Raw genomic sequence first — 17,773 nt, forward strand, 5'->3', positions numbered from 1 at the left:
GGGACGCGCCTTGCGGGAGGGGGGGAGTAATGTCACGGTCACGTTCGTCAGCCTTCATCTGTGTGTGCACTTCATTCCCCAGAATCCTCCGTGGCGCACACCTGCACTCACTCACGCAATCACCAATCATCATCATCACCTGCACTCCCTCATTAACCACCCTTTATATTCAGCACTCTCCCTTCACTCCTTGTCTGGTCTCGTCGATGTTCACCTTAATATGACCCACAGACTTCCGATCACTTACCTGGATTCCTACCTGCCATTAATCCTCTCCAATCCGTCCTGCCTGCCATCCTGTTCTGCCTTCAGCCCGACATCATCTACAAAGAGAAAGAAAGACAAAGACTTTACCAATCAGCTAAGCATTCACTGTTATTCTGTGTTGCTGTTACTCACCATCTTCCTGCATCTCCATTCATTCTGCAATTAAAAGAGTTAAACTTACCATCTTGTCTCTTTCCTCTGTAAACCCTGACAGATTGTTTATTACTGTTTTATTTTTTTATTGTATTGTGTTGTTGTTGTTCATGCTATAATAATAAAACCTAACAAAACAAAACAAAAATATCTAAATAAATCTTACTAATCAGCTTGGTTGTTGGAGAGTCAACCAGTGGACTATAATGACCCAGACCCTTTTTGAGGTATGTGCATGCAAGACATGGAAACAAATCTACTGATAAAAATACACAAGGTCATACATTGTACAGCTGTCTGACAATGATGGTCCCATGTGCATTATGTACTATTTTACTGGCCATTAGTGGTGAATTGTTGTCTTTATAGATCATTTATAGATACATGCCAACTGGCAGTCATTAGACTATTAGTAGACTGTCTGAAATCTAGTTTGTTTCTTCCCCAATAGACATTCTACTGACTATAAGTAACTTTGCAAATACATGTCAACTTATTCTACTAATCCTAACCCTAACAGTCTACTAATACTCTAATTAAAGTTAGTTGGCATGTAGTTGCAAATTAACCCTCTGGGGTCTGAGCTGTTTTCTGGCCCTGGAGGTGTTCTGACATGCTCTGACATTTGTGCTTATTTCTGTTACTTGTGACATTGTCATGGCTAAAGTCTTATTACACTGTATTTAGCCACCCAAAATTGTATCACGTAGCCTAGAATATTTGCTCCAAAACTATGTGAAAATCACCCTGACTGCTCATTCAGATAAGACAATATATTGATTTAAAATTTCTAAGACGTGTTTTGTGTGAGAAAGCCTTATGCGAAGAGGCGTGATCATCTCATTAATATGTAAGCCTTTAACACCTGAGAAAGACAAAGACACTCCCCTAACTGCCCTATTAGGAGCTATCAGGCCCTGTCATTCAGAGCAACCTTGCACAAAGAATGAGGAGATTTAAAAAAGAATGGCTTTTAGATTGTTTGGATTTATTTACAACACAACATAATCCAAAGATACACAACAAATGACAAAAGAGCACATTGAAAACAATGATCCAAAGACAGAGACCTTTGTGCCATTCCTAAAAACATTGTACATACCTTTCATTTCCAAGGTGTTTGATTTTCACTTTACCATGTTCATATACAGAGACTCATGTGAATGTTGAAGTCAGCAGGACTCAGTGGAGCATCTGGTCCCTGAAAGAAAAGAAAAAAAGTGAACATACTGGTATCAAGAGAAACTAGGCCTGCACGATTTTGGGAATAAATTTTAGATTTTTCTGGTTAAAATTGCTTTTTAAAATTCACAGAATACACACACACACACACACACACACACACACACACACAAATGTTTCCAACAATATATAATATAATGAACACCAGGTTTGTTGTGCCTTGTAGGCATAGGCTATGCGCAGTGCTGCATAAAATAATAATAACAAAAGCCTATAGCAGCCTATAAATCTTCCAAAAGATTTCAGTAACAACTATGCTAGAGAAAAATATATTGAATATCATATGTTACTTCAAATGTTTCCATTTGTTATGATGATATGAAATGAGATAATAGTAAAAACATAAAGCCTAATGTTTGGTGCATTTTGCTTTTCAAACGCGATCGCGCTCCAAAATATGATACATTCAAACGCAGAGTGCTCCAAAATATGAAACATTATGGTTACCATATTATACATATCTACGTTTGAGCAGATATCCACAAACAGTATTTAACAGTAAACACGGGTCTAAATATTATAATATTCACCATATATCTAGCAACAGTTCAACTGCAATGTGAAGTTTATGCAACAATACCATAAACTAATAAGTAAGAATTTCTTACCTTACATCTTTCTTGTCTTCAAATCGCGTTCTTCTTCTTCTGAGGTAAATCCAATGTAAGCTCACGGCACGTCTTTCAAACTCGACGAAAAGCAGAGACTTGTGAAGTTTTTGGGTGTTTTGTTTTTGAGGTAACGAGCGTGTTCGCGTTCCATGTGGAGATTTGCATGTGAATCTCTTTTGCACGAGTGGGCGTGGTCAAATTAAAAATAATTAGCAAGCGTTTGAGATACTGGACATCCTGTTGGTTTTATACAAATGACTTAAACAGAGAATATTTGTTTTCAGTTTGAATCCGATCATTTAAAAGTACACACTTAAATGTGTATAAAGGTGTATGGCTCATAAATGTGTGAGAAGTATTCGCTGAGTTTTGTTTCAGTTTATAGACGCGCTCAAGAAAAAAAAGTTCACCGCGACGGAGAGGCAGAACGCACACCCTGTTTATTTTCTTTATTTTACAAAAGCACAATGTTTTGATTTGATTGTAAGTGGACACATACAAAAGTAGAAATATCACAGATTCTTTTTTTATATTTCTTTTTTCTGTATGACCATAAATGACGGAGTAATTAAGTTGGCTTGAGAGTGCCAACTTACTGATATTGTACTTAAACTTAATATTATTATTCTTCTTCTGAGACTAAAAAAATATAACTTTAATACAGCCTAGAGCTTTAACTCTACATACTCCAAACTCGGCTCAGACCTTCAGACTATTCTGACTCGGTATGCTATATCTTTTCTAACTGATCGGACTTACGGTTTTCCTAAAAATGACGATCAAAACTCGGAAAAACTCCCATTGACTTTTTCAAACTGACCAACCGACAAAAATTCAAATCTAAATCCCTTGAAGACTAAACCAAACTGCCGTTCTATATACTATATGAGCCATTGAGACTCATTTAAACTAATAAACTCATCTATCTATCTACTTCAAACTAAATTAAACTTCAAACTAAATTAAACTTCAAACTAATTTAAACTTTAAACTTCAAACTAATTTAAACTTTAAACTAATTTAAACTTCAAACTACTAAATTTACTTCATTTAAACTAATAAACTCATCTATCTATCTACTTCAAACTAAATTAAACTTCAAACTAAATTAAACTTCAAACTAATTTAAACTTTAAACTTCAAACTAATTTAAACTTTAAACTAATTTAAACTTCAAACTACTAAATTTACTTCATTTAAACTAATAAACTCATCTATCTACTTCAAACTAAATTAAACTTCAAACTAAATTAAACTTCAAACTACTAAATTTACTTCATTTAAACTTATAAACTCTAAACTCATACACTTATAAACTAATTAACTTATAAACTCATGAATTCATAGACTTATGAACTCTTAAACTCATAAATGTATAAACTCTGAACTCTTAAACTCAAACTTATAAACTGTAAACTCATTTAAACTTATAATCTCTAAACTCAAAAACTCGTACACTTATAAACTCATCAATTTATACTTATAAACTCTAAACTCATAAACTCTGAGTGTGCGTGTGTGTCTGAGTGAGTGTGTGAGCGAGTTAGTGTGTGTGTGTCTGTCTGTCTATCAATCTAACTTATCTATCTATCTATCTATCTATCTATCTATCTATCTATCTATCTATCTATCTATCATAAACTTCAAACTACTTTAAACTACTTTAAACTTCAAACCACTTTAAAATTCAAACCACTTTAAACTTCTTAATTTAAATATACCAGCTCCAAAGCAACGCCATAGCAACCAAACTTGAGTACCCTAGCAACCGTTTTGCAAGACCTATATCTCTGTATCAGAACATCGTATAGAGATGAGGTTTGGCTCTTTTGACTCATGCTAGCAAACAGCACTTTCAACATGCTACACATGCTAGCAGTGAATAGCTACATGCTAATAGCGATTAGTTAAGTAAGAACTCTATAAAAACTCCATAGTAACCATCTGTGACAACTACCAACCAACCTAGTAACACCATATCAACCGCTCTGAATACCATAGCAACCACCCAGAACACCCTAGCAACCACCTAGCAACCACCCAGAACACCCTAGCAACCACCCAAAATATCCTAGCAACCACCCAGAACACCCTAGCAACCACCTAGCAACCACCCAAAACACCCTAGCAACCGCCTAGCAACCACCCAAAAGACCCTAGCAACCACCCAAAATACCCTAGCAACACCATAGCAACCACACAAAACATCCTGGTAACCACCCATAACACCCTAGCAACCACCCAAAACACCCTAGCGACCACCCAAAACACCCTAGCAACACCATAGCAACCACAAAAAACATCCTAGTAACCACCCATAACACCCTAGCAACCGCCTAGCAACCACCCAGAACACCCTAGCAACCACCCAAAACACCATAGCAACCACCCAAAATATCCTAGCAACCGCCTAGCAACCACCCAGAATACCCTAGCAACCACCCAAAACACCCTAGCAACCACCCACAATAGCCTAGCAACCACCCAAAATACACTAGCAACCACCCAGAATACCCTAGCAACCACCCAAAATACCCTAGCAACCGCCCAGCAACCACCCAAAAGACCCTAGCAACCACCCTAAATATCCTAGCAACCGCATAGCAACCACCCAGAATACCCTAGCAACCACCCAAAACACCCTAGCAACCACCCAGAACACCCTAGCAACCGCCTAGCAACCACCCAAAAGACCCTAGCAACCAACCAAAATATCCTAGCAACCGCCTAGCAACCACCCAGAATACCCTAGCAACCACCCAGAACACCCTAGCAACCACCCAGAACACCCTAGCAACCACCCAAAAGACCCTAGCAACCACCTAGCAACCACCCAGAACACCCTAGCAACCTCCCAAAATACCCTAGCCTAGCAACACCATAGCAACCACCCATAACATCCTAGCAACCGCCTAGCAAAAAACTTTCTGGTCCAAACTTTCTCAAGCCAACTTAAAGTTTGTCTCGACGAACTTTCGCATCTAGTTTAAGTTTATTGTGCTACAATGTGAAGAAAATCCAGCAAAACGCGGGGGCGCGTTTGCCGACCTCAGAGGGTTAATGAGAGTTAGCTGACATGTTGTTGAAAAGTTACTTATAGTTAGTAGAATGTCTAAAGTGGACTATCGAAGCAAAGTGTAACCAGTAATAGCTTCAAAATTCATTAAATATTTATTTTACAGTATAGATATTTATGCTCTTATGCTTGTTCTTTCAGAAAGTGTGACTGAAGTGAGGACAAACATCTATGTGACAAGCTTCGGACCAGTATCAGACACCGATATGGTATGTGTGTTCTTTCCATTGTTCCTTCATTTTTTTTTCCTGAATTAGTTTCATTTTTAAAGTTTCATATTCGCTTTATTGCGTTTTATATAATGTATTATACTTCAACCAGATATTGTTACATGTACTGTAGCACATATCCCATATGAGAAAACTAAAATGTTTTCATTGTCGTTGAAATGAATTTAGAAAGATTTGATTGCCAAATGTGCCACAGAGGAAGACATAGTACCGTCCTTTATTTCCCTTTGTCCCTGTGAATGTGTGAAGCTGTGTTCCTCTATGGGCTCATTTAAGAGAGAAGTTAATTGGTTGTGAGGCTGCATGAAGAAATGTATGCGTCTTAATCATACACACAATTGGGTCTGGTATGCAAGATGAATCATCACAGCCATGCTGCAGCACTTTGTATTTTGTATGAGAGACATAATTTTCTAATAGTGAGAAGACGACATCACAATCTATCAGATTATACAGAGCATGAAACGATACTCAAATTACACAGCAATAATCATCAAGGTTAATTTTAAGGTTAAAATGTTTGCAAAAATAGTGTATTTCCAAATATGACTTAGGAATTACTCCACTTCAAAAAGTAGAACTGCTGCTCTGAAAGTTTAATTATTATTAAATTACACAATATCTGTTGGACCGAGGACAATGGTAAAACATATCATAAAATCTAAGTTAAAGTACATAGACAAGTTTCTATGGTCCACAACAAAACCTTTTCTAGATGTTTGCGAATACAAAAACATAAATATGTCACGTATTCTATACAGTATGTACTGTAGTGCTACCAAGCAAAAATGTGGCTGGGAAGTACCCATAAGCCTCTAAGATCCACAAGCTTGCTATAATTGGCTGCTGTTGAGATAAAGAAAACGTATTATCTTTGATCTATGCCTTTAAGTAAGAATATCACATTCTGCAATAGAGCCCTAGCATGTTCTCATAACTTATCATCTTCAACCTACTTTCTGCAATGGTGTTAAGACTAAATACGAAGATAGAGGCACAACCAAAGCAGCTGGTTTCGGGTTGGCCAGTGAATCTGCTCTGTGACAGGAGACATACTTTTTGTTTTCACTTTATTTTACAGTATGTGCACTTACGTTTACTTACAGCATACTTACCTAGGAAAGTACTGATTAATATAAGATAAATACATGGGTTACGGTTAGGTTTGGGGGTAGGTTCAGGGTTAGTACCTAGTAATTACCCTGTTATTGTAATTACTATAATAAGTACATAGTATGTACAAGGGGAACATGACTGGAAAATAAAGTACTTCCTGCTTTTTTGTTAAATAATGGCACAAATACCAGTTAATTCACTAGCGTGACGGGACAGAGGGTGAGAATCCTACAGAACCAGACTATTCCACTGCACCTTTCACCACCAGATGAGAACCAGTTCAAGACCTTATTCAATCTCTCAGTCATTTGTATTTAGAGAATGAGGTAGATGAGGTGGAGCATGATGACAGTTCTCAGTACTTGCTGTTACCGCCTCCTCCACCTCCTCAAGAGGAAGATGTAACCACTTCCAGTTTGGAATTAAGGGTGAGCAATATATAATCTAAAATGGATGAACTGGAGAACTCTTTTGGTGTGTTTTCTAATGATGTGCAGCATGATATAGATAGGCAAAATCACAGGTTGACTGTAATGGAAGAGCAGGTGCAGAACTTTTTATAGCAACTGGAGAAGGTACTGCCCACTGAGCTCAAGTCTGAATGCCAGCAGGTAAAAGAAACCTTGGAAGAGAATACAGCAAGTAGGACAAGCAATGAAGGATTGTATAGCACAAAGGGATGTTCAGCTGAAATCTTTAATCCAGTCTTCCCACACTGTAACATCTACTCCCCACTTCAGTCCACCCCTACAAACAGGTTCGATTTTGGTGTATTTGGCCAAGCAGTGGTTTGGGTGGCTCGCCAATGTATTAGATTTCTCCAATACATAAAATAAGTAAGCTTGACCAGAGTTCTGTGGGGAGAAGATTTTATTCTGTAGTGTTAAGGTCTGTAGTGTAGCAGTCCTTCAGCAGCGATGTTAGCATGTCACCCTTCAAGAATCTTAACCCAAAGTTCTGTCTGTGTGTTCTGTCTGTGTATACATGAAGACAAAAGAGCTACAAACAAAGGAAAACTGTTAGGACCTCCCACGGGAGATTGATCTACACTGCAATCTACCCTGAGCAATGTTGTTTCACACCCATCAGTTTCTATGGGCCATATATCTGTTTGGACCATTTGGTTCACACCTTCACAGACACAGATGGAGTTGATTACATCTGAGGCACAGTAAAAATGTAAATGCATCTGACTAAAGTTAACTGAAAATACACATAATCTTTCACTATCCTATACATTTTAAAACACCAATCAAGCTGGAGTTTCCATGGTTTGGCAGTTTGGAGGGAGAAGACCCTATTTCTTATCTTGAAAAATGTTAAATTCAAACACTGAATGATGCTGAGATATTAGCCATGTTGCCTTCTGTTTTAACTCATACAGATAAGGACTGGTGGCTTGCAGAGAAGAAGAGGGTAATACCTTGGTGTAAATTTAAGAAAACATTTTTTCAATCTTTCCTGCCTGATGACTTCTGGCAGTTGAGGTTGAAAGAAGAATTAGAGAATGGAAACAAGGACTTGATGAAAATATTTGAACATTTGCTTATCAATATCGAGCCTTGTGCCTGCGATTAAAACCTTCAATGTCAGAACGTGAAATACTCCTAGCTACACTCAGAAACTGTAATCCTTGTGTCGCCAGCATACTCAGAGGCACTGTCTCTATGGTAGACGAGTTGGTATGTGTTGTTACCCTGGTGGAAAGGGAGACAAGCAGAGCATCAGACGAAGTCAAATTGAGCTAATAAAGCAGCAAAAGGGGGAAAGTCACATTGCTGTGCTGTCAGGAATTATGGAGAGACAGTTTGACCCATTATCCCTGCCGATCACCATCAATGACTATAGATGTCAAGCAGTTTTGGACACTGGAAGCACCTATTCTTTAATTCAGGAATCTTATTGGAAAAAGTTGAAGTCAAGCACTGAAACTTGGCAGTCCAGCAGAGGTCAGACTTTCTCTCTTGCCAATGGTCATGTACAGACAGCTCTATGAAAGGTAGTCTGGAATTGTACACTTCATGGACATCAATATCCATTCAGAGCCTTCGTGATGAAAGATCAAGATCTAACTTTACCCATTATACTTGGTCAGGAGTTTTTGATGGATTCAGGGATCCAGATTATTATCAGGGAGCCGTGACGTAGACGCTGATTGTACCGTGGATGCGTAGATTTACTTCAAATAATCTGCAAAAGTCGTTCACAGCCATATTCACTCCGGTATTTCGCTCGATGGTTTTGTTTTCGCATCATACATGTGTTTACAGTGGAAGTTAGATGCGGCTGAGCATGCGCATAACACACGCCATAACCAAACGTTATGTGATTGGCTTACGGGTAACCAATGATTTTAAACTTCAGACAAGCGCCCCCCCCGCGAGAAAGAAAACGCTTTTCAATTATGATATGCCAGACTCTGTCTACGAAGCAAAGCGAAGTAGCAGAGTTTGGTATTACCAGGCTACCAGATTAACACCTTGGATGATATTCCGGTTCGTAAACGAGCTTACCCTGTTTCTGTGTCCAAACAGCAATTCATTGATCAGGAAGTTTTCAACATGCTGGAAAAAGGAATAATCAGACCATCAACTTCCCCATAGGCAGCTCCCATAGTTCTTGCCCCCAAGAAGGATGGTACAATACGTTTCTGTATTGATTACAGAGCTTTAAATGCCAAGGCGCCTTTAGATGACTTTCCCATGCCGCAGATCCAAGACACATTTGAATCAATGTATGGTGCTTCAATTTCCAGTACATTGGATCTCAAAAGTGCCTATTGGCAGGTGCTTATGGATGAGGATAGCATTCCAAAAACTGCTTTTGTAACCAAAAATGCACAGTATGAATTTATGTGTCTATCATTCGGACTGAGAAACTCCGCTGCAACTTTTCAACGCCTGATGAATACGGTATGGAGAGACTGTCTTGGAAAGTTTTGTTTTGTCTATCTCTATGATATTGTAATTTATTCCAAGAAAGTCCGAGAACATTTTGAACACATTAAACAGCTCTAACATGTTAGAAGCTGCTGGGTTGACCCTGAACCTGTCGAGGAGTTCGTACAGAAAGTGCCAAAGCAGAGGCTGTCCAAACTTTTCCTGTCCCTATAACGCTCAAAGAGGTACAACGCTTTTTAGGTCTTGCTGGGTGGTACCATAGGTTTATTCCATATTTTTCAGGGATCGCCGAACCCTTGCATGCTCTGAAGAACAAAAACATTGCCTGGGAATGAACAATGGAATGCCAACAGGTTTTCGACAAACTGAAAAATGTTCTTCAAAAAACACCTGTGCCAAGGCTCAGACAGATGCCAGTGATGTCGGCCTAGGAGCTGTGTTGTCTCAGGATCATGACGGAGCTGAACATGTTATAGCTTATGCGTCAAGACTTCATGGAGCTGAGAAGTCCTATTCCACGCCTGAAAACAAATGTCTGGCAGTGGTTTGGGCAGTCGAGAAATGGAAACACTATCTGGAAGGGAAACATTTCGAAGTATTTACAGATCATGCTGCTCTTATGTGGGTTTTCAATCATCCCAGAGCAACTTCTCGCTTAACCAGGTGGGCTTTGAGGTTACAAAGCTTTGACTTCTCAGTCAAATATTGAAAGGGACAATGTAACATAGTACCCAACACACTCTCTCGGGGTATACCTTTCCAGGAAGTCAAGGGTCTGATTGCTATTTGTCAGGCGATTAACATTGGATCAGACTTGCCTGTCTGCTGGGATGAAATTGGGGTTGCTCAGAAGCAAGATCCATTTACTTAATGTTGTCTACTGACCAGAGATTATGCAAGGATGTTTGGAGCTTTTGTACAGCATGTCAAAGCTGTCAGATTTATAAACTGAGAATCTCCAAGCTGTCTGGTCACCTACAGTCAACACCAGTAGTGGAGCCTAGACTATTGTTGGGTGTTGATCTCATGGGTCCCTTCCCATAGAGTTCACCGTCTAATGAATACATGATGGTGGTGGTAGACTACTGCAGTAAATGGGTGAAATTATTTCCTCTAAGATCTGCCAAGACCCACCTCATTGTTAACCTCTTGATAAAAAAGATATACACTCGATGGGGAACACCTACCTACCAAGTTTCTAACCGTGGGCAACAGTTTATGGCACAGCTCCTGAATGATGTTTACAAGCGCTGGGGGGTTATTCAGAAGCTAACAACAGCAAATCCTCCTCAAACTAATATTACAGAAATAACCAACCGAACTCTCAAGACCATGATATCCTCTTATGTTAAGGACAACCACAGGCAGTGGGACAGATGTTTATCAGATGTCCGGTATGCCATAAACACGGCCTGGCAGGAAAGTACTGGTTTAACCTGTTAAGCTGCAACCCCATTTTTGAAAAATCCCCTGAAATGACATACCCAAACTGAAACAGATACAGTTCAAGAACCCTTTGTACTAAAAGCACAAGTATGATCTAATTTGAAAGCTGACAGCTGGCAGTTTATTGTAAATGTAGAATTAATTATTGTCATAATGAAAAAAATAGTTCTAAATAGCTTAAAAGTTTTGTAAAGTTATTAGAAATTTATTTTTATTAAACATCTTCATGAAAATAAAATTGAAGTTGGCACTGTAGCAATCTTGAAATGTGCTGCAGCTAAAGCCATATGTCTGACCATGTTATGTTAAAAATCTGAAGATGATAAGTCTAAAACTCTGTATTTAGTTAAATGTTTTTCAAGATCATGCCATATGACTTTATTTTGATTAGTCTCTAAAATGCAACTGATCTTCTAATCTTCATCTTCTAAGCATCCATTCAGTCTATAGTCTCTATTGTTTTGTGGTGCAAACGAGCCCCATTCAGAGTCAGTCTTTCCTGCACACATTCACACCTTTCCAGCCTGGTTATGGCTCTAAATTTGCATTTCTTTTGTCTGCATTATAGTTGCTAACGACTGGCTATTCACAGGCTATTCATAGAGTTTCAATCCCTAATTTCTTTTATCAAAGTTCTCACTTCACATTTGAAACTGTATTAAATGCCCTTCTTGAATAAAGAAATATTTCAGTAAGCATTCCTATTTAGAAAAAAATCATAAAAGAATAACTGCTAGGTGGCAGGTGGACCTAGAGCTAGCTAGCATGTTAGCTTAGCACACCATCAATACATGACAATATATGAGATTAAAACCATGTTTGTGCTCCAAACTTTATAACGCAAGTCGAGTGTTTTAAATAATCTCCTGTGATCTAATTTGGCTTCAGATAAAAAAATCAGACAGAAAATATATTATTTTATAGTATTCTGCATGATGATAAAGTTTATATCGATTAGCATTACATTATAAATATAATCTATTATTATGAAAATACCTGACATGACTCAAAGAACACAGGCAAATCAAATATCATTGCAATCATGTTTATTGTCTTCAAAACGTCTTAATCTGCATGTTACAGCGATCTCTGTAAGCTGTATATGTGTTCGGGGCTTCCTGGTATGTCACATGATTATGGCTCTTCTTCATCTGTTCTATATGGACATACTGTGCATAGAGCGCCCTCAGGCTGCTGGTATGGATTGAAAACACAGTACATCAGAGTTTCAAGCGCTCATTATGATTACATCGACGCATTTGGGTATAAATTCAATAAATATTATTCATGTCTATAGAAATCTGATGTAAACCTATGAGAATATATCAATATTTCTCCAAATCTGCACATTTTTTAGCTAAAAGCCCTGAGGGACGTTGTTTTGTCTAGAGCTGTCATGACGACAGCACAGGAGTTTTTTTCTGAATGAGAGCGGCTGACGGTCATAATTCATATTAACCCTCTGGGGTCTAAGGTGTTTTTGGGGTCCTTGAGATGTTCTGACATGCCCTGACATTTGTGTTTTTTTTTCAGTTGCTTATAAACATATTAATGGCAAAGGTGTATTTACACTCTATTTAGCACAAACAGGGCTACCATAATATGTGAGCAACATGTACATGTTTGTATTTTTGAGAGAATAATGTTTATGCATGGTTATTGAAAAAACTAAAAATGAAAGTTTCTGAAATAAGGCCACAAAACACAAAACACATACTGAATATGTGTCCATAAGACTTCTGAATAATGCATTTTGTCGCCTAGAGTTTTTTCTTGAAAATGATGTGAAAATCATCCTGCCTAATCATTCACATAAAACAATACATTGATTTAAATTTTGTAAGACACTTTTTGTTTGGAAAGGCAATATGCGGGTGGGCGTAAACGATCCAACACCATCATGAATATTGAGTAGTTCACACCTGAGAAGCTCACACCCATAATTAGCCTTTCATTCAGGTGTGTCACTGAGCCACAAGAAAGAATGCAAGGACAATATATATATATATATATATATATATATATATATATATATATATATATATAATTGGTTCACAGTTGGAAACACCGTTGTTGTTGTTTTTTACAAATTGTGCTTGCAAATTGTATAATATCCAAGGTAAACATTTCTAGTAATAGTGCAGTTAATTGTTCTCACTGTATTTTCAGAAAGTTTTGGAATATATTATCTACCCAAATGTGTCACTAATAAAGCACAATAAAAATAATTTAAAGAGAAGGCTTATATTGACCTTTTAAGATTTTGTTTACATCTATCCTTATATATATATATATATATATATATATATATATATACATATTTTTTCTTTGCTATTTTATTAAAAAGGTTATACAATTACAACAACAATTAAAATGTTAACAATATTTCCAATGTAATCTTTCTTTGTAAAAACTAAAGTATACATTTTATCATACGTACATCTTTGTATAGCAATAGAGTTTGGTAAAAGCTGTTAATTCATTCACACACAGAAACGCGATTCATATTTAAACAGTCTTTTTGCATGTACAGACACTTGTGATTAGAACAAAGCAAATATTGTACTGACCTATTCCTCAGCTGGATCCGTCGCTCCTCGAAATGAAACTTCCAGCACTTCTGAGGTAAATTTTCCAGGATTATTATTAAGATAGTATTATTCCTCACAGCGTCGTAAAGTACACGAGTCTGAAAGTGAACTCGCGGTGTGTGTTATCCAGCTGATGTGGGCGTTTCACAGGTTTGTATCGCCTCAGATAATTTGCGTTTGAATAGCACGCGCTCTCCGTGGGCGGGGTCACATCAAAACTTAATGAGATGAGAACGACTCACATCTCTCTCTTTTCATACATATTACATAAACTGAGAATATTTGTTTTTTATAAAAATTACTTCATTTAAAAGAAGAGAATTCAAGCTTCATGCCTGTGTGTCTGTATGCCTGTTTGACTGAGTATTCACTGAGTTACAGTTCATTGTCGGACGCGTTTCAGAATGGACTACACTGACAGAGAGTAGGCAGAACTCGCATCATGTTTATTTTTCTTTATTTGGCAAAAAGTACAACACTTTGTTTTTATTGTGAGTATACACAAAAAAAAGCACACTTAACAGGATCGATTGATGTATGGAACTTGTTTGTAAGATCAAAGTCAACAGAGTATTTTGAGTCTCTCTTGCACTGATAAGAAAAAAAGCGAGCCTATCGCGCCGGCGTGATAGCCGACCTCAGGGGGTTAAAGGTATCGACACATTTTTTCATTTCATAACTCCTGACACAAATTAAGACATAGCTGTCACTATAAGTTTCTCAGAATACAATAGTGGTCAAATACTGAAACTTGAGTCTGATATATTTTTAATGATGTATAGTTTGTCAAGGTATAACATTAAATCTGATCTTAAACAAAAAAAAACCTTTCAGTGCGTCCGCGCACTGGTGAAGCTTAACAGGTTCTGCAGAGATTGCTTTAGGCCGCAGGTTAAAAGGACCCTTGGAACGCCTCATCCGAAACCCACCTAATCCTTATCATATAGCCTATAGTACTTTTGAGAGGTAGAGAGAACTGTTTGAATGGGTAAAATAGAGGACTAGTCAAGCTCAAGAGTGACAAGCAAGTTCGTTCGACAAGGTCGACAATTAAAACACCCATGTGCAGCACAAGACAGGACAGGTATGTGACAACTATGTGCTATATGGCCTTACTTCAGTGACTTTTATTTATTTATTTTTTTAACCATGCATAAACGTTATTTTCTCATACATATTTTGTTCTCATACATATGTGTTATCTTGTACACACATGCTGCTCACATGTTATTGTAGCCCTGTTTGTGCTGCACACAGTGTAATCGGACTTTAGCTAATATGTTTTTTAGGAGCCTGAATAAAGCACGTCAAGGCATGTCAAAACTTCTCCAGGACCCCAACACACCATCAGACCTCAGAGGGTTAACAGTTGAGGCCAAGCCTCCGTTAGTAATTCTGAAACGTAACTTTAGAACTGTAACAACGGGGCATACAGGCAGGTGAAGAAACAGGATCCACGTGCAGTAAGATTTATTAAAATAATCCACAAGGTAGTTGGAGCAAACAATGGCACAGGCGGAAACACGATACAATCCAAGGGTATACATTCAATGACTGACAAACAAACTAGAGACAAGCAGGGCTATAAATGCTTTTCAAAACCAATTCATTAATACATTACCATGGAAACAGACAAGGAAATGGGTGTGGTCAAATGAGTGTCCGTGGCAACAAATAAGGGAACAGAGCAGCAGGGAGATATGAGGTGAACAAGGCAACAATGGAGACAACACAGAACTTATAGTATTATGAGAGGAACATTGACTAAACGAGTGTATTACCTGCATCTGAAATAGCAGTATTTTTTTAAGTCATAATATTATTTCCATTATAATATATCAGTTTGAATGTCTGCTGAGAAAAGCAATATATTTGTCTTTGTCTCTTTAGAATATTTCCCATGACAGCGCTAAAACAAACTGCCTTGTTTACAACCAGTTTCTTTCAATTTGTCACTCACTCTTTGCTGCCATCTAATGGTGTAATAATGTAACGTTCACTGAAGTCAAAATCACAATCACTAACGAACCCTTTCTCAATACCAAAAACAGCATGTTATTTATATAAAATAAATATTTATTGAACAAAAATATTAACATTAACAACAATAGCCATTGTAAAAAAAAAAAAAAAAAAAAACATAAGCAAACTATTCAGTCAAACTTACAAAACCAGTGCTCTAGAAGACCCTGCAGGATTTAAATTAAATATAGCCTAAATATGAAATTATGGAACGTAATTTTTCCTTAGCCCAAATCGATTTGCTCTGGGACAAGCAATAGATTAATAAGCAATAGATTGTTTGTTCTCTTACGAGAGGTTCTCTCGTATTGCGTAAGTTTCTTACGCTACGGGTAAAGTCATCTTTTCTCGAGATATGAGGCCAAAAAAATATCCTTAATTTTTGTATTTATTGTCAACGCAGTGCAGCAGCTAGCAGACCTAGAGCGAGCTATCTAGCGCGCTCATTGGCTGCCCTGCGGCAACTGCAGCAGCCTACCACTGAGCCCCGCGTGACGTCGTGCCCTCACACGTCAAAGCCCGCCAGAATGGGAGTGGCTTAGCGTATATAAGGAGGGGTTCGGGGGCTGCTTCCCTGATTTTCATCTCTTCAGCGAAGCTCTCCGCATCGCTGGATCTTTGAGAGAAGCCGCCGCCGTCGAAGCAAGCAACAGTGCAAGCAGAGGACAGCGCCTGAGGAAGCCGGATGATTCTTCGCCGCCTTCAGCCATCCGTACCTGCTACGCTATCCAGCATCATATCCTCTTTCTGCTGTGTGTGTTCGCCGCTGCGACACACACTCTCTCTTCTTCTAAAAGAGAAATTTCCAACGAGGCGTTGTTTCAAATGCCTCGCACTCTTCCCGCTCTCTCTCCCTCTGTTTGAGCCGCGCAAACTGCGCCGTTCACAAGGGATGTCAGAAGCGGACGGTCACGGGGCTAGCTTTCTTTATGTTACAAGAAAGCTACCCCGCCCTGGCGCCCCGTTCGCGCGCATCACTCACCAGAGAAAGGAGAAAAAAGAGTGTTTTAGTCCCGCCGAGGCTGGACCAACCTCCATTTCTCACACATTTCTCAGTCTCCTCTTAAGTTCAGGCGACTGGAAATATCAATATTGCAGTAAACGAGCCTGTTATAATACATGCACGCCTGCAAACAAACGCCGTCACAAGACATGATGACGCTCTCTGGCTATTCGCCTATTACGAACGTTCAGCACCCCACGTGCCTCACTCACCGGCGAAAGGAGGAGAGAGAGTGATTTTAGTCCCGCCGAGGCCGGACCAACCTCCAATTCTCACACATTTCTCAGTCCCCTCTTAAGTTCAGGCGGCTGGAAATATTAATATTGCAGTAAACGAGCCTGTTATAATACATGCACGCCTGCAAACAAACGCTGACACAAAGCATGATGACGCTCTCTTATATGCTCACGCTAACTGAAAGCTTATGTGTTTTCCCCCTGTGGCTCAGTGGCGAAATCCTAGGCTTTTGCGCCAGAGACCCATGTTCGAATCCTGGCTTTGGCGGCAGATAAAAATTATGCTGTTCACTTCTCCGAGCTCGCGGCCAGATTTCTTACATAGAGAAAGCGAACCCGCCTCTCGCACCCTCGCGCTCACAGGATGGTGCTCGAGTATTTATGAGCGTCTAAACATATGAGCCTTCAAAGCATTTTGCTCTGTCAGTTCCCTTAAAAAGGCGACTGCAGATGTGTATTTTGCAGCCAACGAGCGCGTTGTACAACCCGCTCGCCTGCACCCAAACATCGTTTTTACGGCAACCCAGAGAAATCTCGTAAGAGTATAATTCTGGTTATCCGGCTCATGCCGATGGTGTCTTGAGTGTAGAAAATGTGACCGCTTCCCAGTGTTCACCCCTACACTCAAGCACGGTTCCCCCTGTGTCATTCACTCATGCAGAGCCCACTCTAGAGCTGGCATATGCCGCTCGAGTGTTAAATGTAGGAAATGTGCTCACAAAACAGTGCCCACACCTACTCACTGCCCGCTCTGCTACACTTTTGTCCCAGGGGACAAAACCTATAAAGCCGACACACACGGCTATGTTGTAAGTCTTGTGTCCGCCCGTTCCGGCTCACGCCGATGGTGCTTTGAGTGTAGAAAATGTGCCCACGTCCC

At 39.0% G+C, this 17,773-nt stretch overlaps 1 protein-coding gene across 2 annotated transcripts in view; it reads left to right on the forward strand.

The window, feature by feature from the left end:
* The window catches only part of gabra3 (gamma-aminobutyric acid type A receptor subunit alpha3), a 586,834-nt gene that overhangs the window by 159,436 nt on the left and 409,625 nt on the right, over positions 1–17,773 (forward strand). For both annotated transcript variants that reach the window (XM_082141344.1, XM_082141345.1), the window contains one exon: positions 5,491–5,558. In XM_082141344.1, the coding sequence (XP_081997470.1) occupies positions 5,491–5,558 (68 nt within the window). The remainder of the gene's footprint in view (positions 1–5,490; positions 5,559–17,773) is intronic.

The sequence above is a fragment of the Leuciscus leuciscus genome (genome assembly GCF_965113295.1).
Source record: "Leuciscus leuciscus genome assembly, chromosome: 16".
Classification (NCBI taxonomy): Eukaryota; Metazoa; Chordata; class Actinopteri; order Cypriniformes; family Leuciscidae; genus Leuciscus; species Leuciscus leuciscus.